Here is a 22990-nt window from a genome sequence, read left to right on the forward strand (position 1 = left end):
TGATTTGGATTGCGAAATATATGACCGTGAATGATTTGACGAGATGGTGCTATAAAAAAAACACTGCTTATACAATATGTTTTACATTTTAATCGATTGACTTCTTGCGACCCCTTTCCAGAAATCAAAGTTCTTAATAAATAAGTATTACCCAAAAAGTATGGACCTTAGTTTTTCCTTTACTAACTACATATAAATCATACGAAAATACACTTTGAATGGCCTTGAGTCTGAAGAGATAGTGCTTAAAAAGCCCTTAACCCTTTCATGGCCTCTAAAAATAGTTGAAATGCATGAATATAGAACGCATTTCTGCTTATATAATATGTTCCAATTAGCAATCGATCGACTTCTTTCGACCCCTCTGCCCAGAAATCAAAGGCGCTTACTCAAATAAAAAAAAAAAATCGTTCCCCCTCCGAAACCTACTTAACAATGCACGCTCCTCATCGTCAATTAAGTTTAATTGCCCCAGCGAACCACTTGAAATATGCATACAAAGTGAGCCGGGGCATCGTTGAAATACTCTGCCTGGTTCTCCACTTTTCCACTGCCCGGCATTAGCAGTTCCCATTTAACAATCAATTTATTTCGCAATATTTTCGGTTTTGTGCCCCATCGATCCCTTTATCCCGCCCCCCAGCCACATCTACCTTATCAAAAGTTAGCAAGTGCCATTTTCTTCCGTACTCGTTGCATATTCATTCAAATCTCAAGGGCCTAGAGGTAGGCATCGCCTGTCTGATATCGAAGCAATTCAAAGTCCTAATTGGCTTGACCTCCTTGTGCGGAGTTTACTGTTGCATAGTTGCAGCCACAAAATGGTGCATAATGTCGTAATAACTTGTTACTTTCGGATTCCGGCTACTCTGACTTATTGGGTTATACAAAAAGGGAAAACTTTTTGGCATTAGGTCGGCTTTTTATTATTCTCAAAAGTACGTAGCCCTCTTGTTAGAAACTAAACATGACTAGTAAAAAATACTTGGAAATACATGCGAAATACATTCAAGACTTATAAATATCATACAAAAGTCGTTGAATTTCGAGAGGCTTAATGGCTATGTTAGGATATAAAAGTAGATGCTTTTCGGAACACATACACTTAGGAATCACTATATGACACAGTTATCGTTAAATATCTAGTAAGGAAATTCTACCATTTGCTGGCCCCCTTTTCGAGTAAACCTCGGAAGACAGAGCCCGGCAGCTGTTGGAGCTCCCTGGGATTGCCATCCTCTACGATTCGTCCTTGGTCCAGCACAATTAAGCGGTCATAATCCAGAATAGTGGTCAGACGGTGCTGCGGAGAAATATAATTGTCATATCACAGCTGTACTGGAGTGCCGGGATTAACTGCATGGACTCACGGCAATGGTAATGATGGTGCGGCCCTGGAAGGCCAGATCCGCCGCCTTGAGGAGGGCATTCTCCGTGCTATTGTCCAGGACACTGGTGGCCTCGTCCAGGACCAGGCAAACGGATCCCCGCAGTATGGCACGTGCCAGGCACAAGAGCTGACGATGGCCAGCACTCAGGTTAACCCCTCCGTCACAAATCACCGTTTCTAAAGGACAAAACAAAAATAATTACATTAAAAAAACAATTACGAAATAAGCAATTGGAAATTGAGTTTATAATATAACCAATATTGACTAAATAAAGTAGTTTAAAAAAGTGCTGGGAAAACGGATTGCATGTTAATCGTCAACCAATTTTAAAGTGCACACTAATTATACTCATTAGGTAGTATTTTGAGCCTATTCACAAGTGTATAATTAATTTCTAATTGTAAGTAATTCCAGTTAATACGAGCTTAAACATAAAAACATTCATTTGATAACGCCCAATTTTTTGTTTTGAAAAATAGGTATACAAATCAAACAATGCCCATTATTTTATTTGGTATAAATATGAAACTTATGTTTACTTCCATGCTGAACGTGCCTAAAGCCTTATGACACTGGGATGATTTTATAACAAAGTGACAACATTTTTTTTTAACATTCATTTAAATATACATTCATTAAACTTTGTTAAGCTGTGTTAGCAAAAAAAAAGTTATTTAATTCAATTTTATATAAAATAAGAAACTAAAGTTTACTTTCTGTCTGAACGAGCTTAAAGCCTTATGACACTTGGATGATTTTAAGCCAAAGGTGCTAAACATTAATAGCAACCAAATCATGATATAAAATATAAATTCATTAAAAATTGTTAAGCCGTAAGGCTGTATTTCTAGGTTGTAATGACTTTTAAAAATAAATCTAGCTAGATATTAAACAATCAGGCAAGTGTCATAAGAACTTAACTGTTACAGCTTGATGTGAACATTTTTTGAAATGTAATTTTTGAGTTGCTTGATAAAAAATATATATATAAAACAGTATACAGACCATCAAAACTAAAAATTCAATCAAAAACACATCACCCAAAATGCATTAACTTGCTTAGCACTTGAGGTTTCCTGCCAAAATGGCTGCTTAGTAAGCCTCCTCAACTTCAGAAGTGCATACAAAATAGAATAAAATATCACTTCGCTGTCATGACTATTTCATAAGACAAATTCCAAACCCAAGGATAGCGAAATCTCCTCGAAGCTGGTGTCTACTTCAAACAACAAGAAAAGGAAGCCCAAATCGCACTCACCCAACCCGAGAGGAAGGTGCCCATTGACGAACTCCTTCAGCTGCGCCAACTCAAGACAATTCCACAATTGCAGGTCCTGGAAGTAACCGTGTGGATCAAGATTTTCACGTATGGTTGCATTGAACAAATGCACATCCTGCGGAATTATCGACAATCTAGTTCGCAGCTCGTCTGGTCGGATTCGTTTGATGTCCACATCGTCGATGTAAATGTGGCCCCGGGTCGTTTGTAAAACCCCGAAGAGGGACAGCCCCAGGGATGATTTGCCACTGCCCGTGCGACCACAGATGCCAATCTATAAACCGATTACGAACGTATAGAATAGTTAAATTTTAACGAGATTTGAATGTTATGCAATCAGTGGGATTTTTAATTTGAAACACAATCACCTAGTTTTAGTTTTACTTTTAGTTTTTTAACCACCTAGAGTTTTACCCTACATAAAAGCTTTTGCGGACCAGGTGGGCTCATTTTTATAAAATTAGTCCTTGCATATGAAAGGAGACCTTTTTCATCATCAATCAACATTTCAGCATACTCCCCGAACAATTAAAACCTATTAAACACTGTGGCAGATTTCATGAAGCACACAATTCGCGCTGCTCTTTCGCTTTGTCCCCGTTTTTGATTTATTATCTCATCACTTTTTTAATTTATAGCGAATATAAATTGACTACAAAAACGGTTGTCCCTTCAGTTGCTCTTTTTGTTTTACATTGATGATTTAATTTTAAACTCAAATCAATATTGCTGACATCTGCACTAGAGTTTTTGCCATCTCAATAGAGTGAAAGAGATTTTTTCTAACACTGTCCCACTTCTTTTTACTGTTCAATGGAACTTATATAGAAAGTTTTTTCACTACTCACTCGTTGTCCGGCAGGAATTTTCAATGTTAGATTGCTGATAACGTTTTGCTTCTGACCTTCGTATCGCAGGCTGACATTATCGAAATGGATATCACCTCTTTGAGGCCATGAAATGGGTACACTCTGATCTGAAAAGAGGAAAACGATAAAGTTTTTATTGTTATATTCCACAGAACATACGGCGGATTTCTCAAAAAAAGTTAGGGATGAAATATTAATGTTATGTTGAAGTTATAGATTATCATCCGTTGGAGAAGTTTAACATGAACATTGGATCGATTTCTCAATGCCATGTTAAAGTTATAGATTATTATTGGCCAAAGAAAGGTACCATTAACTTTGGGCCGATTTTCAATGTCATGTTAAGGTTTTAGTTTGTTAACCTTTGAAGAAAGTTAACATAAAGTCAAATTGATCGAGAAAATAAATTCGTTTTCTCAATGCGATGTTTATTTAACGATCGACTAATCTTAAGAGTCTGTTATTACACCATTTAATAAGAAATTCAATGTGCCAAACTTGAAAAAATAATAGTAGGGGATCTTATTTTATTATTTACGTTCTGTCAACTTATAAATTTAACTAGTACATTGCCTTATTAAAGAGTTTTTTGTTTTTTTCCGAAACAGGAATTTTACTAAGTGACAAAGCTAACCTGACATTGAGAAATCGACTATTAATGTACTTTGGATTGATAAAAAACCAACAGCATGTAAACATATCTATGAGTCAGAGCCTTTTAAAACTTCCTACATTGCACTTTAATTTGGTATTGGCTCTTAATCACCTAAACCTATATCGTAATCAAATATGCCTTAAGCAACTACCAAAGTTTGTTGCAAATATTTTCAAATGCAATTACAAGCAAAAGGTCCTGTGATGCGTGCCAAACGCCCCGAGTTGGTGGCCAAAAGAGCAACCAGACCAACTGACCCAAAACTTACAGCGCTCGAGCTTCCTGGCCGGCTCATTTGGCAGGACGACCTTCTCGTCCTGCGGTGGCAGTTGCTTATCTTTAATCACCGACGTCTTTGTCGTCGCCTGCTCCACCTTGTCGCCAGCTGTCGCCGTGAGGAAGTGGAAGTTTAAGTGATTGCCGTCGCCGGTTGCATTGCCTGCATTTAATTTATCAGCGTTTGCCCCAGCAGCAGCCCCATTTTCATGTCCTTCTCCGGCTCCACCAGCTCCTCCACCAGCTCCTCCACCAGCTCCTCCGCCATCTCCTGCGCCATCTCCACCTCCATCTTCATCAACATCACCGGCAGCTGTCGTTGCGCCTGGGTAAACTTTGTCACCAGCATTCGACTGGGTCGTCTGACTCTGGGACGACCTATCGACTTCGCCGCTCACATCTTCTTCATCGGATGGGTAGACCTGCTCCAAGCCCAAGTCCGGATCCTCTCCCTGGGCATAGTGGGCGATGCGTTCCACGGAGCCCGCATACATCTCCATATCAGCCAAAAGTTTTACAACCCAATTAAGGTAAATCGGCACCAACAACGTGTAGTTTATGGCCAGACCCACCAGCGATGGGGATGGGGATGGGGATGGGGAGGGGCCTTTATTGACAGCATAAGTTTCGGATGCCCCGTTGTCGTCGAGGTGCCTCGTCGTGTGGTTCCTGCAACTGACGCTCGCCGTCGCCAGGGCCGTCACAGTGGCCACAAAAACAATGCATCCACCCAAATAGTCCTGCAGGAAGACAAAAACATGCATTAAAACCAAAGGATGTACGGATGTGCGGCGTGATTAAGACTGGGACTGGGTGGGGGGGGGCTTGTCTGTGGTCGAGGTCGTGTCTACTGCTGACTAATTCACTTAGCCACCGGTTATTGAGCTATTATATTAAATTAAAAACTAAATTAATGGCCAGGTTATACAGTGTGTAACTAGTGGCAGCATTCAGGAAAAAGACTGTCACACAGAAAATAGGAAATTATAAATAGCCAGGTCATTTTAGACCATGAGTATAAAAGTTTAAGTATGAAATTTGAGAAGAAAGTTTAATAAATTGATACTTTGTATTCGTCTGAAAGATCTGAATAATTAAATAAGACCTAAATTATCTATCTATTAACTTAATAAAATAAATGTAAAATATTATTTTTAAGTTATTTTTAAGATCTAATAGTACTAAATTCCTAAAACCTGTTGATAATAAAATTGGTGGACATACCATATGAACTCTACGTACTTATTTTAAATCTTAATATTGAGATATTTACAATAATCGATAATTGTAAATTTTAATAATCGATAATTGTAAATTTTTATTATCGATTATTGTAAATATCTCAATCGATAATTGAAAATTTTAATTATCGATTATTATAAAAATGCCCCAATTATTATTTAAAAAAGCATATCCTAAACACCTATTTGTTTTATTTATTTATATTTACCAATGACACCCCCAGCCATCGATGACTGGTGCTCAATAGCGCATAGGCAATGGTATTGGCCTCAAGACGTTTGAATAGGATCTCTGTGAATCTAGTCTGCTGATTAAAGGCTCTAATCGTAGTCACTCCTTGAATGGTCTCCGACAGATGAGATATGACGGGTGAGTTGGTTGTGTTTTCAATACGCTGTAGTTCTCTGAAAAGTAAAAAAGTAGAGATTTTCAACTTGATTAACTAGAGATAAACTTATGTCCTACCTGGCCGAACACCTGTAGAACTTTTGTATGATATAGTAGGCCCCGCAGATGGGTAGGGTGAGCACCAAGATCCAGGGGGTGATGGTGAAATTTATCAGAATGGCCGACAGACACAGCAAAGTGAATTGCAGCAGGCGTTGGCCAGTGGCGGCAATTTTCTGGGAACATAAAAATATATGGTATATAGTTATGGGTTGCTTAAAGCGAAAAAAATGTATGCATATATAGTGGAACAAACGCGTGCCTATCGCAGTGTCATCTTAATCAGAAAGTGACAGCAATCTATATCTTCACTCTGTTCAAACCCCACGCATCACCGAGGCCAGATAAAACAACTAAAACCACGACAGGATAACAGAAATAACAAATCTCACCTTATCAATGACGGCCATATCGTTGCTGAAACGATTCACAATACATCCGAGCGGGGTCACTTGGAAAAAATGCAACGTTTTATGCAAAATCGTTTGCAGCAGCTTATCGTGCAAATTACGACGAGCATTACAGCCGGCAAATTGTCCGGCCGGTGTTGATACCAGGGCCATTATTATACAAACACACGAAATTGCGGCGTACATGCGAAAATAGTACGTGACTTCGTGGTCCTCCACCTCCGGCCGATCCTGTGTAGCTTCGTCCTGGCCCTTGGACATCCCATGGACATCCTGGATATGGACATCGCTCCACTGCTGCAGCCAAACGTCCGTGTAGACACGCAAACACTGCCAAATTAGTGCGGTGATAAAAAAGACGGTGATTATGGGCAGGCCGGCGGCCCGTATGTACATTAGATATATGTCGTCCGATATTTTTCCATATTTGCGTTCCGTATCAATGGCAGTTCGAACGGATCCACCTGCCGAGAGCAGCACGTGTCCTTCGCCGGGCTCCTGGGCGTCCGAGGATGTCACGTTTGGCCCCGATTCTTTGTCGGCTGCTGATTCGCCATTGTCAGCGCAATTTATTGTGGTTTCGTTTGAGTCAATGTTTACGCCTGTTTTTTTGGGGGTGTACAAGAAAGTAAGAAAGGTCAGTTGTGTTCGATGGAGATTTTCAAGGGGTTATTGTGGTAAACCTAAATTCACACCAAGTTAAGATTATTATTTCCTTGGGCTACAAGTACAAACATATTATACACTTGCAGTACTATTGTGGTATTATTTATAAAACAAATATAATTAAAACTTAAGGCTAAACATATATGTAAATACTATTATATTCGCAAACAAAATACTTCACCCCTGGGGTTAGAAGAAAACAAAGGGTCAGTTGTGCTTGATAGAGCTCTTTCCCATTGCTACAAGTATAGACTTATTGTGTACTTACACTACTATCATGGTGTTATAAATAAAATAAATACAATAGCAACTTAAGAATAAACATATATGTATATTTATTATTATTTTGGCAAAAAATACCCTAGGGGTTAGAGGAAACCAAAGGGTCAGTTGTGTTCAAAGGAGATTTCAAAGGATGTGTTAAAGCAAATAGTATAAAGTATATCTATACTCCTTGGTTTAAGTTAAAGTTATACTAAGTTAAGGTCCTTAACATTTATTTAGTTATTTCCTAGGACTAAAAGAACATACTTATTAGATACTTATACTACTTTCAATGTATTATTAATAAAATAAATATAATACGAACTCAAGACTAATCATAAATATGATATTATTATTTTTGCAATAATTACTTCCTAAAGATATATAAAAAATGTAACGAATAACACCGAAATCAGTTCATTTTGGGTAGATTTTATTTTTAGTGGTATAAAAAATAAACCATTTAAGCACTTATTTCCCATTTGAAAAGCCAACCGAGTTCCGAAAACTGCATACGATTGAGTTTTGATTGGAAGACTTTGACTTTTGATTGAAAGAGGTAGCAAGACGGAAAAGATCAACATGTTTTAACTTTTGCAGATATACCACATGGGCCAACATCAATTAAACCATGCTACCGTTTCGTTTAACCAGTTCCTCAGACAAACTAATTGAAAGAAAAGTTTACTTCCCGTCTGCGGATTTGCCTAGCGAAAGAGTCCCCGGGTTCGAATGGAGTGACACTTGCAGCACTGATTTAATCGAAAGTTTCCACTGCGAACCCGCTGACTTATCAGCCAAATATTGATAGATCAATGCATCCAAGTTAAGCCAAAGTTTCCGGCTTGAAAACTTTTCGCGCCCTGGAACACTGTCTCTTTGACTTACCGCTTGGGAGCTCGAAACTTTTAAAATCAAAGTTGATTTAAGTTTTAAGCTACACGCATGCATCCAGGAGTAAACTATAAGAAGGGGGTCCCCAAGTGAATTGGCGAAGAGGAAAAGGAGAGGAAGTTTCTTTCCCGAATATAATGCCAATATTTTGCTTACAGTTTTCACGCCCAGCTGAATAAATTTCCGCTAATCAATATTCATTACCAGATGTTGCAACTTCAAGGCGCAAGAAAATGTAAATTTTCATTAATTGTAATCCATTTAAAAACTTAAACGAAAAGTTCCCTTGGAAACCTCGACGTGGCCTTGTACTAAATTATGTTCGTAATTAACTTAGATTTTAACTTACGATATAACTTACTTTTTTTGGGCTTTTCCTCTGAAAGTGATTCATCCTGTATCAATTTAGCTTTTTGCGTAGCATCTGTCGTCAAAAGTGTGGCGGGAAAATGAGCAATGGGGGGAGACTCCTCCGAAATGCTCCTATAAAAAAAGAAATTAATTGCCAATTGAAATTTTTTGTAAAATAAAAAATGTATTTTTATAAATTTATAGTCTTAATGTCTTTGTACAAAATAGAAAATAAAAATTTTAAAACAAACATGATAATATATTCAAGGCTCTCTTTAAAAAACCCCAGTTAAAGGACTTATAAGAAGTATAACCACATGTGTTGTTATTATTTAATTTTGTGAACTATACTATTAATTATAAAAAATAAATTATTATGTTATATATTATATTTAATGTACACCTATCCCTCGCTTTGCGTCGTTTCGTTTTGCGTTTTTTGGAAGTTGCGTCGCTTCTTAATTAGAACTAATTTTCATTGTGCGTCGTTAGATTTTCGATGTTGCGTTGTTTTAGGATGAAGTCGTTAATATGTTGTTAATATGTATGTAAAGAAAGCCCGACTACGACAACAGACACTAAAGACTCGTCATCGAGTGATTAATTCTAATTTAATTTTTCATAATTGAGTATGTAATTGAAGATTTTATTTTGTTTGAAATGAATTAGTTTCTTTTTGTTTTAATATGTATAATATGTAATAAAATGAAATTTATTTTGGTTCTTTTTTAATGATCTCTTTGCTGAATTTTCTTTTTAAAAAGTAGTATTTTTGTAACCCTGGAACCCATCCTCGAACTTTACATGGTTTGCTATAGAAAATCCTAATTCACTTTGCGTCGTTTCAATTTGAGTCGTATTTTTTTGGAACGTATCCCCGACGCAAAGCGAGGGATAGGTGTATATTATGAAAGTGTTTTAGATTGTTCTTCATACTCTCATTTCTTTGACCTATGTAAGACTCTTGTAAGACTCTAACAAAAGTCCTTATAAAAGTGAACCTACAATATTCTAATTTAGATATACTTTTTCATAAAACTATCTACTCACAGAATGGAGTTGGTGGCACTGAGTGGAAGATGGTGGTTTTTGGGTTTATTAGAACGCCGCATGGACATTCTCCGAAGGAACTGCTGGAAACTACCTCGAACCTGGTCGTCCGAGGGACCCTCCGAGCTAATATAAGACTTCAAGGCCTCCTCAGACTCCGTGGCTTCTGGACAAGTCACCTCCATGGCTGGTGGTGAGGAGGCATTCCGAGAAAGAGGTTGATGGGCCACATTCTGTGGCGGCTGCCAGGACTGAACTCGAGGTTCTGGTGGTACCGAGCCCAAATCACAACCATCCACACTACTTTCCGCATAGCTACTGCCACTGGTGGCCAAGGCACTGCGGTTCAGGAGATCTCCGCTGGTGGAACTCGATGCCGAAGTGGCGGTCAAGGTGCTCAGACCACTCAATCTATGCCAGGAATTGGTGGTCCTGCTTCCACGACGACTTAGAGTGTGCCGGCGACGAGGTCGCATAATGACATCATCTCCCTGACACTCGTCGATGGGCAGGGGAACATCGTACATCAGATGCCGGGATCCGTAAATACTGGAGCGCTTCCGTTGCAGATTATAGCCGCCACAGGATCCATTGCTAATGGAGTATGACTATGGTTGGGAAACAATAGAAATAGCTAGACCGTTTTAAGTAGATAATGTATATTATCTTACTGCACACACTTCCTCTTCCTCCTCATCCTCTTCAACCACGTTTGACTGCATATTAGCCACCGATATACAGCCACTTCCATCAGTCGCATCTGCCTGGCATCCTCCATTTGAGTCCATTGTCACCGAGATCGAGCGCTGTAATCCCAACTTGCTTACGTTTTTCAATAATTTCCAGCGCTCTCCAGCAGTTTTATCTCCTGGACTATATTTTATAAAAATTAATATTCATAATTAATAATATGGTTACTTAGGAACCACTTACGATTGTAAGCAGGCAAGGAAGTTAATTCACAGGTTAACTACTTACTTTTGTGAAATATTATCCTTTTTTGCCTTGGCCATTGCAATAATCGAGTTCCATTTGGCGGTTATTCGCGGATGCATCAATTCAATTTCCGCATAGCTGCCACAGGCTTCCACGCGACCATCTTTTATAGCAATTAACTAACAAAAAAAAAATTATTCTATTACATTCTGGTGTAAATGTGCGAGTATTATCTGCTGTAAGACTTACGTATTCTGCTTCCCTTATGCGATGCAATTGCTGTGTCACCAGAATAAAAGTTCGATTTGACTTTTCTAGCATCTGACGAATGCAGTGCTGAAATATATGCTCGCCCACCTCATTGTCAAGTGAAGCCAGGGGGTCATCCTAAAAAGATTTAAGATTTTTAGTAAATATCTAAATATGTTAAAATTAATATCCTTCACAAAATATGAGTATCCTTATGAATAATATTTATTAAATATCATAAATTATTTGGTTACTTCATCTGGTTCATCTTCTAGCCCTAATATTTAACTGAAAGTAGGTGTTCGATCTGCTCGTAGAAAACGTATGGGCCATACAGTATGCCAATTGAAAAACCTACTTTTAGGTTAACCTGCGGACTAGAAAAAGGCCTTAAAGTAACAAAAACAATATAATATTGTAATATATATATTTTCACACAAAACTGACCTAAAGTAATGAAAAATTTAAAGAAAATAAAAAAATGGGAGGTCTCAATAAAAATTCCCTCTGTCCACCAGAATCTGAAAGTCTAACGACTGGTTTTCTTAATTTTTCGAGGTCGACAAAACAATTTAATCAAAATTAAATAGTGTTTTTTAAGGTACATATCTAGATTGTTATGATGATCTAGTGTATCACATTTATTTCTCGGGACCCAGCATCTTGCTGGGCTGCACCCACTCATCAAAGTCCTCCCTTTCGATGCCCGCATTGATGGCCTCCTGGAGCAAAGAGGTTCCATTTCGGTGGGCTGCTTTGGCGATCGCCGCAGATCGTTCGTATCCAATGTGGGGACTCAGGGCGGTGACCAGCATCAAGGAGTTCTTCATGATACTTTCGATCTTGGTTTTATTTGGTTCTATACCCTCCAGGCAGTTGGCGCAAAAGGACTTCATGCCATCGCCCAAAAGTGTTATGGATCGCAAGACATTGGAGGCAATCATGGGCATAAAGGTGTTGAGTTGAAAGTGTCCACTGGCACCGCCCATAGAGACTGCCACATGGTTGCCCATCACCTGGGCGCAGATCATGGTCATGGCCTCGCACTGCGTGGGGTTTACTTTGCCGGGCATGATGGAACTACCTGGCTCGTTCTCCGGCAGATGCAGTTCCCCCAATCCGCAACGCGGTCCCGATCCCAGGAACCGGATATCATTGGCTATCTTCATCACACTGGCTGCTATGGTGTTGAGTTCTCCATGGACTTCGACCAGGGCATCGCAGGCGGACAGGGATTCAAAGAAGTTACAGGATTCGACGAAGGGTAGGAATGTCAGCTCGGCAATTCGCTTGGTGCACTGCTCGGAAAATCCCTTCTTGGTGTCGTATTTTGTGCCCACATGGGTGCCTCCCATGGGTAACTGATACAACCTGCATAGCGCCGAGTCCAAACGAGATCTTCCGTTCTCCAGCTGCTGCTGATAGCCACTGAATTCCTGTCCCAGCGAGAGAGGCACTGCATCCATCAAATGGGTTCTTCCGATTTTTATCACATCCATCCAACCGCTTGACTTCTTGCTTAGTAGATCTATAAATATCCTTAGACTCGGGTACAGCTTCTCCTGCAATTGCATGGCCACTGCGATTTTAGCCGCTGTGGAGAAGGTATCATGGGAAGTTTGGGAGAGGTTCACATGCTCATCTGGGTGCACTGGCTCCTTGGTTCCCATCTGACCGCCCAGGATCTCGATGGCCCGATTGCATATAACCTCATTTAGGTTCATGTTTGTGTGCTCCCCGGATCCATCTTGCCAGATGACCAAGGGAAAATGCTCTTCGTCGTAGAGTTTACCAGATATAACATCATCGCAGGCCTTGGAAATGGCATCGCACAGATTCTCCTCCAGTCCATTGACTTTATTAGCCTCCGCAGCAGCTTTCTTTACAATTCCCAGGGCTTTTATAAGGGGTCGCTGGGGGTTTGGGCAATATAAGAATCAATATTTTCTAACCTATCACTTTTCATACAGGCATGCGTTCCTCAACGCCCCCGATGGGGAACTTCATCAGGGATCTCATAGTCTGTGGACCGTACATCCTATCAAGAGGAATGTGCATGGGCCCCATGGCATCGTATTCAACCCGAGTATCTGGTACTATGAGACGAGCCAACTTGTACATCAAACTGAAAATCTCTTTTTGATCGAAAGACATTTTGACAATTTATAAATATACCGCTTATGAGTTAAGTATAGATGGGACCAAATAATGTACAGATCCGTAAAAGGTTACTTGTCTGTGCCTAAAATATCACTTCTAATTTTATATTTCTATGTTGACTAGAAGTGAAAACTATCCGAAATTCTACTTTTTAACCTACCGCAATATAGTTACATATATTTTTAGTACTGACTTACCATTATAACCACATTAGCTGATGAGTATATAGCTCGAGCTATCGCAATTCGCTGCCTCTGTCCTCCGGAAATATTTATTCCGCGCTCTCCAATAGTGGTAAAGTCACCTCTGGGCATTAACTCAATATCGGGCTTAAGAGCACAGGCTTCCAGCACGAAATCATATCGTTTTGGTCGAAAGGACTCCCCGAAAAGTATGTTCTCACGAATGGTGTCATTCAGAAGCCAAGGCTGCTGCGAAACGTAGGAAATTGTGCAGGTTCTGAAAAGGAGAAATATGATTTTACATTTATATTATTGAACTAGAAAACCAAAATCTCTTCATATAATCAAGTTAATAGTTATAAAAACTTTCCTTTAGCCCCCTATATTTTTAAAACAAAGAAGAAAGTTAGGTGTATTCAATAATAGTGATCATATGATACTTATTACATTGATAACTATATGAAAAATGGCATAAATTAAGCTACGACCCGCTGAAAATGTTTAACAGACTTCATTGGGGGGATGGTACAAAAGACCTCTTTTTTAATACATTGCAGGCAGTACGTATAGAAGAAACATAAATTTGCAAGCCAAAAGAGGAGAAAAAACGAAGCCTTGAAGATACCACAGAACGAAAAAAAACCTACTCAAGCTAACATAGACATTTATTACAGTAATTGAAATTATTGCACATTTGCCGTTTGCCAAGGCAAGGATATATATGGTATAGATGGTAATGGAGGGAAGGCAGTAGTCCTGAAGGAAGCAATAGTAGCAAAGGGCGCAGGATGGGATTGGTTCCGGGCTGCAGGAGGCAAGTGCACCAGATTCCTAGTTTCCACTCCGCGATTTCCATTTTTTAAATGCATTCGTATATGCAGGGCCCTTCCTTGGGGAACCCTTTACTTTTGCCCCTCCGCCAGACGGCAATGCCATTTTTATTTTATGTGCAATAAAATTAACAACGTACACAGGCGTTTTGTGATAAATTACCGAATCACGTGGCGTGCATTGAAACGACTGTTAAAATATGTTGAATGACTGCGGCGGATTCGATTGCAATTGCAGCAAAAATGGGAGTTTAAACTATTCCACCTGCTATCCCAGGCTATCCCAGACTTTCTTTGATTTCGGTTCGTAAAATGGGTTATCGGGTCAGACTTGAATAAGATATATGGAGCTGGAAGCCAAAAAAATCAATATTAATAGGGTTATTTATTGAAACCCTCTTCCTAAAACTGCAATAAAAGATATTGTGCGATAAGTTCGTGGATAAAATAACTAGGATGTTTAAGACTAATTGCATTTTAGTTTTTCATTTGTACATATTACCATTTAATATATGAATCGAAGAGTTCTTATCCTTGGTTCTAGTTATAAAGTAAAACATCTTGAGCTTTATTCTGTTGAAGGATAGTGTAAAAATTACTAGTAAAAGTTTATTTTCATTACATTCAAGTTCCCAATTTGTATAAAAGCGAGCTGCAATATAAACCGATATTAAATAATCTGCTTTTAATGTTTAAATGTAAGCCATCTTAACCTTAATTCTGTGATAAGTACGTGGAAAAAACACCTGGCTTAGCTTTAATTTTATGGCATTTAAGTTCCCAATGTTTTTAAAATCACAACTCTCAACAACTCTTATAAAAATCGATTTTAAATCATCTACTCCCAGTTTATAAGTAAGCTATTTGAAGCTTTGTGGGCATAGTAAAGGCATGGAAATAGGTGGAAATTATGCAATTAATTTTGATAAATGGGCAAACACTTTTATCCTCTATGGGAGCCACCGTTGTTGGCAAAGCTCAAAGAATAAGCACATAAATAGCCAACCAAATTTACATGAGCAGAACCCAGAACAGTTCTGGGTGTTCTTGAAATTCTGGGTGTGCTGTGTTGACAGACAAGAAAACGTGCTTAATCTTGGCCGCAGGGAGATGGCCGAAAGGTTTTAAAGGTTTCATACACCAAAATGAGCTTAAAATAGGAACATATTTTGAAACTTAAATAGGAAAATAAGATTTAGCAAAAAGAGGTCCCTAGGGGAAATAAAAAGTACTGCTGCAGGATAGGATTTAAGCTTAAAATAGTGCAGGCAGCAAATCAAAATTGTTATATCTATCTTCCTAACAAAAGAACACTATGAAGTCTGTCTTAAGGTATTGCCTGTCAAGTTTTCTTTAGGCTTAGATATATAAGTATTATTACAATGTTTGATTTTTAAGCGCTAAGTAATAATATGTATAGGTCCTGTGTACAGAAAAATGGATAAGACACAAAAAAGTATGGTTAAAAATATTTTTAACTGAAACAAAAATTAAACATTTAAGAAAACTAGTGAACCCTTATTGATTTTACACAAAATGAAATCATGTTATATAAAAAAAACTTTGTTTACCAAATTTTAATAAATTTTGGATTCATTAAATTTGATTTTCCCCGAGTTGATCCCCCAAAAATATGCCAAAACTTAAAGAAACTTCTTGATTTCACCTTGAAATAATCGTGCGTGTATAGAGAAACATTTTTAGTGCATATTTTGTTGACTTCCTGATTTATTAAATTTAAATCCCTCCCAGTTTCTCTACTCACTTGTGCCAGAACATGTTGCCCACGAGGAGGGGCATCTCCATGAGCAGGGCGGATAGCAGGGATGTCTTGCCACTGCCATTTTTGCCCACAACTATGGTAAGTTTTCCCTTGGGAACGATGATGCCGGGTACATGCAGCTGCACCACCGGCATCTGACTTTGTGGCTGCCACGTGAAGAGTCCATCGTTTATCGAGACGGCAATGTCATCGGGCATTTTGAGCAGCAGGGAATCCCGTCGCCAGCTATCCGTATTCCTAGCACGAATCACCGAGAATTCCACAGGTCTCTCGGCGATGGTTCCCCGCATTTTGGGAGGCCTTATGGCCACATAAGGAGTATTCCGCAGCAATTCCCTTCGCTGTTGCACTATCTTGTTGTGACCCAGTTCCTGAATGGTGGATGGTGATATATCCCCCGCAGATTCATCGGTATTTTGCAATAGAGGTGTGGAATTAGTTGGCATTTCAGACTTTTGCGCCAGCCGCTTTTCATTAAGCCGATTTTCCGCTTGAGCTGTCCGCATTGTCATATTCGATTTCTCCTGTGTTTCATACATATCCAGGGAGGCATCGCTTTTGCTCAAAATTCTGGCCATATTGCGAATGCCCTCGAACTGCTTTTGGATCTCGCTGGACTTGAGGAATCGCTCTAGACGTCTAGTTGACACCCTGGCTGCTATAATAATGGGCACTGTGATGGGAAAAATCAGCAGGGGTACGGTGAGTTGTTGGAAAAGTGCCAGGGAGGAGAACAACCGACTGGCATTCAAGTCAAAGTCCTGATCCCGATGTAACCACACATAGACGCCCAGGGTGACGAAAGTGATCAGAACGGTGGCCACATGGGTGAGTACAGCTATTAAAATATATATATATATATTATTAAAAATAAGAAGAGGTTTTAATGATAAAACATACCCATTAGGGTCCAAAATGTGGCTTCCTTATTAAGATACTTGAGCTCCTTATTTCGTGCCAGTTGAATCTTTTTGAGAAATACCTCATCCCAGGCATTCAGTTTTATGACTTTGATGCCAACCAGTGTATCGTGTATTTTCTTCAATCGCTCATCTGTGTATTTCTGTATAAAAGTACAACGATAGTATATCCAAATATTTACTTTTATAACTTATGATTGAGAACTTACTGCAATAACCTCCCCGTTTTTCGACATTGCGTTTCCAATTAAAAACTGCAGGGGCGTCATTATCACTATACAGACAATGGATCCAATGACTGCACTTATTCCCAAATTCACATATAATAAATATATAACCACAGATATCTGAAATAAATGAAAACAAAACATATAATAAATATTATATTAAACTTTGAAGAGGTTTTAAAACCCTTTTTTGAAAATATTAGGTCTATAAAATTAGTAACTAATAAAATAGATTTATTATATTATATTGTAAGTAGTAAATTAGGCAAAATGAAAGAAATAGAAGAACCCTTTCAGTAATTTATCTAAGAATTATAAAGAAAGCCAATAAATATTTACAAATAAAAACCATTTTACATAAAATCAAATTTATAGCTTAACGATTATACAACATATTAAAAACATTTATATCCCTTTATCAAGTCAAGGATTTCTCGACCAGCCAATGCGATAAATTAGGTTCGTGTTAGCGAACATCAAACGGAGTCCAAATGGCACACAAGTTGCTCATAAATTTTAAAAACGATTAGACTACCAAATGGCGAATCTCAATACGAACCTTAAATGGAATGGCCCAGGCATAGTGGATGATCAGGAAGAACTGCATAATGTTTAGGGTGTCCTCGGTCATGTGGTTGGTAATACTGCCAATGTCATTGGTGATTTTGGATTCTGTGAAGTAATGAAACTTTGATTAATTATGTACTTAAACAATTTATAGTATTATAAGCGGTGGTATACGAAAAAAATACTAGCTAAGCTGGAAAAAATCTTTTTCAATATGATATGAGATCATGTTAAGAGGTATTATGTTTTTAACAAAATGCTAATTCATTTTAGTCTGATTTCATTTGCGAAAATGCTTTTCTGAAACAATTTATATTGGGCATTTCTTGTCTTGATAAAAATCTTGTGTTTGGTAGGTATATTAATAACAATATATGTAAGCTTAACCGAAAAAAAAATGATAAATGATCCAAATGAGTGTTAATACACTTTTTTAGATATTTAGTTCCTGATATGATATTATTTGGCGTTAAATTGCTTTTCTGAAACTATATATATTGGACACTATCTGTCTTAACAAACAACATTTTTTTGGTAGGTATATAAGTAAGGATATCTATTTTGTTCTATAATTTACCGCTTGAGCTGTCTGGTGTTGGCTTGGAATCATCGTTTTTTGGTTTCTCATCCGCAGGAAGCGAAGTCGTTTGAGCTTCTTCTTCGGAACACCCACCGCCCGCATTCAGGAGCAAACTTTTTCTATAAATTAGACCCTGCAGGGAGGTCTTAATCCTGATGCCAGTCATGTTGAGGATGTGCGTCGAGGCCTGGGACAGAGCGCCTTGTGTGATGGCGGCCAGCAGGACAATCCAGGCGATGCACCAACCATTCGCCAGGAGATCCGACCAGGTGCTGCCGTAGATTCGCACTCTATCGATGTTGGTGCCGAAAACCTCGTCGAATTCGGTGCCCAGGATCCTGGAGGTGGACAGCAAAGAGGACTCCTCCGGCGGCTCCTCCTCCTTGGCAGCCTGGGCATAAAGTTTCTCTATATATTCTACGATTTTCTGTATGGCCAGCGGTCCAATCAGGGCAAATAAATCACCGGCCAGCTTCAAAATGCCGCCCAAGGCAAACATTTGCCAACTATTCTTTATGTAGCAATACCAGAGGGATGGCGACGAATTTGACTTTTTCTGCACATTAAAATTGTTAAAAGAGATATGTGTGTGCATATTCCTTAAGTTTACCTACCTTCTTTTCAGTGTAGATATACAGAAAGTGGTCGTAATGGGACCTGGCGCTGTCCTCCAGTTTCATTTGACCCAAATCCTCCAGCTCCAGTGGTTCCTTGTAGCCCAACCACAGCAGTGGTGTTAGCCACCAAAAACAGGATTTCGAGTAAAATGTGGCAAGTGAGTGCTTGTAGCCTATTTTGCCATAGTCATCCAAATAGTCATCATGATAGCACTGTAAAATGGAAACAAATGTATAAAATTTAATGAAATTTTCTTATACACACAAACAAACTTTAGGTAAAATTGACCAATATAATACTTAAATGGAATTGTAAATTTAACCAACGATAAAATACACTCATCTTACTATTTTATGGTAGTTTTAAAATAGTCAAAATAGTTAAATAATAACCAAAGCGTCAGTATTCTTAATAGTTGTTAAACATTTTTTTTAAATTTACTTAACAATTCGTATTACCCATATTTTTTTTTGTAAGTATTAATTTAAAAATCACGAAAATCCAGCGGGCCCACAATTGTATCCCTACTTTTTGAATTTAAATATTCAACTCTTTGGTGGAGCTTTCATTTCCTACTTTGCCTGTTGTCGTGGGACTCTTCCTGCGACCAAGCCACAAACTACTGGACACAAAAAATACATTCTCGCAAAGTATGAAAGGCATTAAGCTCAAAATCTGCACTTAACCTCAATTAAAATTTAAACATGCAAATCGCATTGCAATTTTTGGCTTCCTCTGTTGGGCCAACTTTTTTGTTGGCAGTACAATTAAATAAATACGCCCTTGTCATGGTCGTAATCGCAGGCAGTGGCCTTTTCTAAGTTAATCTGGATAAAGCAACCGGAACCTCTGACTTAATTATGATTTTCCAGAGGTGCAGATATATCATATTCGCAAGCTAAATATAATTTCAGCCGGCTCAGCTTACAAGATAAATTTAAATTTAAGCCATGAAAATTAGAGAACTGTTTTAAAACAAAGCCCAAAAATGTATATACCTACTTCTATTAAAAAAAAGTTCACCAACCTTATATATATTTGTTCAATGCTTATCTCATTTCATTGAACTTAGCACTCGTATTTGTTTGAATAGGATTTTCCCAGACATTGAAAATATATTTATATATTACAATTGTTTATTTTACGTGTGACTCACCAACAAGCCATTGCAATATAGTACCAAATATATCTTATATTGAAATATTAGTTATTTTAAAAACATTAATCAAGCACAATTGTTAAAAAAAAAGTCGATCTAAATATATACGTTACTGAAATTGGTTAATATAATCTTGGAGCAAGGTTGTAAGTAAATTTTAAAATCTATTTTGTCGAAAGTAATAAAGTATAACTTACTTCCTTGTATATAGTAACGCCATCCATCATGGCCAGGGATACCATGCACAGGGCAGCCATACCCACCAGGCACGTCTGTAGCTCCAGAAAGTCCTCGTAGCGCCCTAACTCAAAGAGTTCATTGAAGAGCAGGGCAAATGTCAATCCCTCCACGGCAGTACTGGCATACAAAAACACTAAAATGGTGGGAAAAGTTACTGGAACAGGTGCACAAGGACCTTGGAGATCGGCAGAACCCTCACCTGTCGACTTCTTTCGCTCCACAATGCGATGATAGAGCATTAGCACGAGAGTCAGAAATATGGAAAATATTGCATTCCATACCTCACCCGACCCAATTACAACCAAATAATTCAGATCCCTGGGACTCGAATGGAAAAGAGTGTTTAGATGGCGAACATTTTGCTGAGGAAGAAAGTTCCTGGCCAATTCCAGACTATTTACTGCCAAAAGGACCAGGGAAATCGCCGCACGTCCGTTGTGGAATATTAGTAATGTTTTATGACATCTGCATAGGAAAGTCGAAGATGTTTAAGATTTGGATGTGTCAAATAAATCACAATATTGTTTAAAGAAATATTATGTAAACATATTAATTAAATTTCAAATGTCATGAATTTCAGTCTTAAAATATTGGATGTTTTTATATCCTTAGACGACAAAAATAAATTCCTATTGATTTATATCATACAAAATTTCGTATCACCCGAACCGACGAAAACAAAATGATTATATGTATTTTAAACTCATTTTAAATGGCTGTCTCCAGAGGCCTTTGCATCTGAATATTTCGTAAAGAACCACTTTATTAAATAACCATAATAAAACATAGATATCAGACATATTTCTATAATTAACTACTGTTCCCAATGATATTGATTTCGTGTTTGGGTTCATACAAATTTATTTATATGAATGCGCCCTTAATGAAAAGTGCGTTGCAGATGCAATTGAGATTTACCCATTGAGAATACTTTGGCACGCGATGCGTTATTTTTCGAATTCGGAATGCTATGTTGATTATATTTTAAATTCGCTGCGGGGTGCATTTGATTTTCAATGGTGTGGGCACTTGAGGTCCGGATATCAATAATAGGTTTTTAAGTGGATTTTAAAATCGAAGAAGGAAAGATCACGTACGTATGTAAATAATTTCCGGTATAAGGTAATGATTTCTTATTGTATAACGTTTCCAACTACATTCTTAGTCATTAAAATAAGGTAAAGATTAAATTTGATGTTGATACAGGTAAAGAAATCTAGGCAAAAATATACAAAAAATTATTGAATAAATAGGATAGATTATAAAAATAAATATAAGACAACATTCATAAATTCAATATACAATTTAAAGCTTAATATTATGCTCAAACAAACAATAAGTCACAATAGTTTATGCAAAAAAGGTAAAAATTATCTCCTTAACTAAGTCGCTATGTTATCTTAGACATTAAATTTCGTCTGGTGATTTTTTAAGCTGATTATGCACAGAGGTAACATCTCTAGGCCCTCTCATCACTTCTCCAGAATTCGTATAATCTACAAACGCATGTGCTAAATTTAAACAAATGTGCTCATTTTCCTGTCTAATACATATACGCCCATGGGGGGCATTATTTACATTCTTATTTTGGTTGCAATTCTAGGAGTTAAATAGATAAAAAAAACTTCTGATGATAATCACAAAGGAGCTAATTAATCGGATATTACATGTGACCTAATTTCAGTTCATGTCTTTGCACAATTTAAGGGGGAAAAGCGCTAGCTCATTGCAAACTCATTGTAAACAACGCAAAGTAAATGTTTATACTCGGATGAAAAACAAATAAAACAAAGCCGAAACACTTTAATTTTAGTTTAAAATATGTCAATTCAGCTTGCCATGTTGTATTAAATGGCAATCCGAACAAGCGAAGTTACAATAGATATACATATATTTAGAGAGTTGACTTGCAAAAATATATATAAACACAGGACGCCTGAATGAAACTCACTTTTTGTATCTTTTCCAAACAAATATCCAGCAGAAAAGTAGCAGAAAAATGCTCAGACACGTAAAAACACGTCTCACACGGTCAATGCCACAAACATCTGTATTTAAATTATCATAAATAGAGCGTACATGCCCATTCAAATGATCACAGTGTATTATATTGAACAACTGCTTCATAATGGCCAATAAAACCGAAACTAATGGCCAAAATTGAATGATGGTTTTCTAGCCCAGGCGCCGGGTTTTCAACTCTTCCACAAATCGAAAGATTTCACATTTGTGATATCATTTCAAAATATTTTCCTCCCGTTGCGCATATTCCTTTACGACTCTTTGTATCGCTTCCACAATTAAAACCGAATCTATAGGCATTCACTTTCAAACTTTGGCGTACAACAGGTTGAACAGCAAATACAGAATCGCTCAATATAAACAAACTATTTCGCAATCGGGAATATGCACTGCGATTACTGCTGGCGCAATATGTGGTGTTATGCGCGATCGCGATGGATCCAAAATTAATTTCAATTCGTTTCCAACTGAGAGCCCGTCGCGTCCCCAGTTGCCATTCAATTATTATTCTTTTAAGTAATTTTTGTATAAACAAAATAGCCGCAAGAGATATGTGCTGGGCTGGTGTTGGGGTTGTGTGGCGCACGTTCCCCGCGATAAAGAAAACTTCGAGAGAAGAAAAGGCCAACCGTCTGCGACCGAGCGTGGCGGCACACTAAGCAGACTCTCGCACGCCGGAAAAATCACGAAGAGCCAGCCGCCCGAACTCGAGAAGATATTGCA

General features: G+C 38.0%; 2 protein-coding genes across 2 annotated transcripts; both read right to left on the reverse strand.

Moving 5' to 3' along the window:
* Positions 1 to 880: 880 nt before the first annotated feature.
* On the reverse strand, positions 881 to 22956 carry Sur (Sulfonylurea receptor). The gene is made up of 23 exons (XM_070994645.1): positions 22197 to 22956; positions 20445 to 20710; positions 20203 to 20378; positions 18843 to 19058; positions 18226 to 18784; positions 17641 to 17753; positions 17064 to 17201; positions 16835 to 16997; positions 15917 to 16772; positions 13337 to 13598; positions 10980 to 11117; positions 10773 to 10909; positions 10475 to 10667; positions 9795 to 10402; positions 8755 to 8876; positions 6552 to 7171; positions 6178 to 6335; positions 5921 to 6116; positions 4463 to 5210; positions 3519 to 3646; positions 2650 to 2944; positions 1371 to 1567; positions 881 to 1303 (listed from the first exon to the last, which is right to left on the reverse strand). Exons 1-23 carry the CDS (start codon positions 22370 to 22372, stop codon positions 1157 to 1159), a joined length of 6612 nt encoding a protein of 2203 aa, XP_070850746.1. The 5' UTR covers positions 22373 to 22956; the 3' UTR covers positions 881 to 1156.
* Fum4 (Fumarase 4) lies at positions 11564 to 13182 on the reverse strand. The gene is made up of 2 exons (XM_017090189.4): positions 12948 to 13182; positions 11564 to 12892 (listed from the first exon to the last, which is right to left on the reverse strand). The coding sequence occupies exons 1-2, from the start codon at positions 13131 to 13133 to the stop codon at positions 11621 to 11623; spliced, it is 1458 nt and encodes a 485-aa protein (XP_016945678.3). The 5' UTR covers positions 13134 to 13182; the 3' UTR covers positions 11564 to 11620.
* Positions 22957 to 22990: the final 34 nt, after the last annotated feature.

Source organism: Drosophila suzukii, chromosome 2L, assembly GCF_043229965.1.
Source record: "Drosophila suzukii chromosome 2L, CBGP_Dsuzu_IsoJpt1.0, whole genome shotgun sequence".
In the NCBI taxonomy this organism is placed as follows: Eukaryota; Metazoa; Arthropoda; class Insecta; order Diptera; family Drosophilidae; genus Drosophila; species Drosophila suzukii.

Excerpts from the sequence above, each read along its gene's own strand:
- Fum4 (XM_017090189.4), bottom strand. The coding sequence starts at position 13,133 with ATGTCTTTCGATCAAAAAGAGATTTTCAGTTTGATGTACAAGTTGGCT. Across the intron at positions 12,893-12,947 it reads GCGTTGAGGAACGCATGCCT|CGACCCCTTATAAAAGCCCT; the intron begins GTATGAAAAGTG and ends CCAAACCCCCAG.
- Sur (XM_070994645.1), bottom strand. The coding sequence starts at position 22,372 with ATGAAGCAGTTGTTCAATATAATACACTGTGATCATTTGAATGGGCAT. Across the intron at positions 16,773-16,834 it reads CACATTTTGGACCCTAATGG|CTGTACTCACCCATGTGGCC; the intron begins GTATGTTTTATC and ends ATATTTTAATAG. Across the intron at positions 13,599-15,916 it reads GGCAACATGTTCTGGCACAA|AACCTGCACAATTTCCTACG; the intron begins GTGAGTAGAGAA and ends TCTCCTTTTCAG.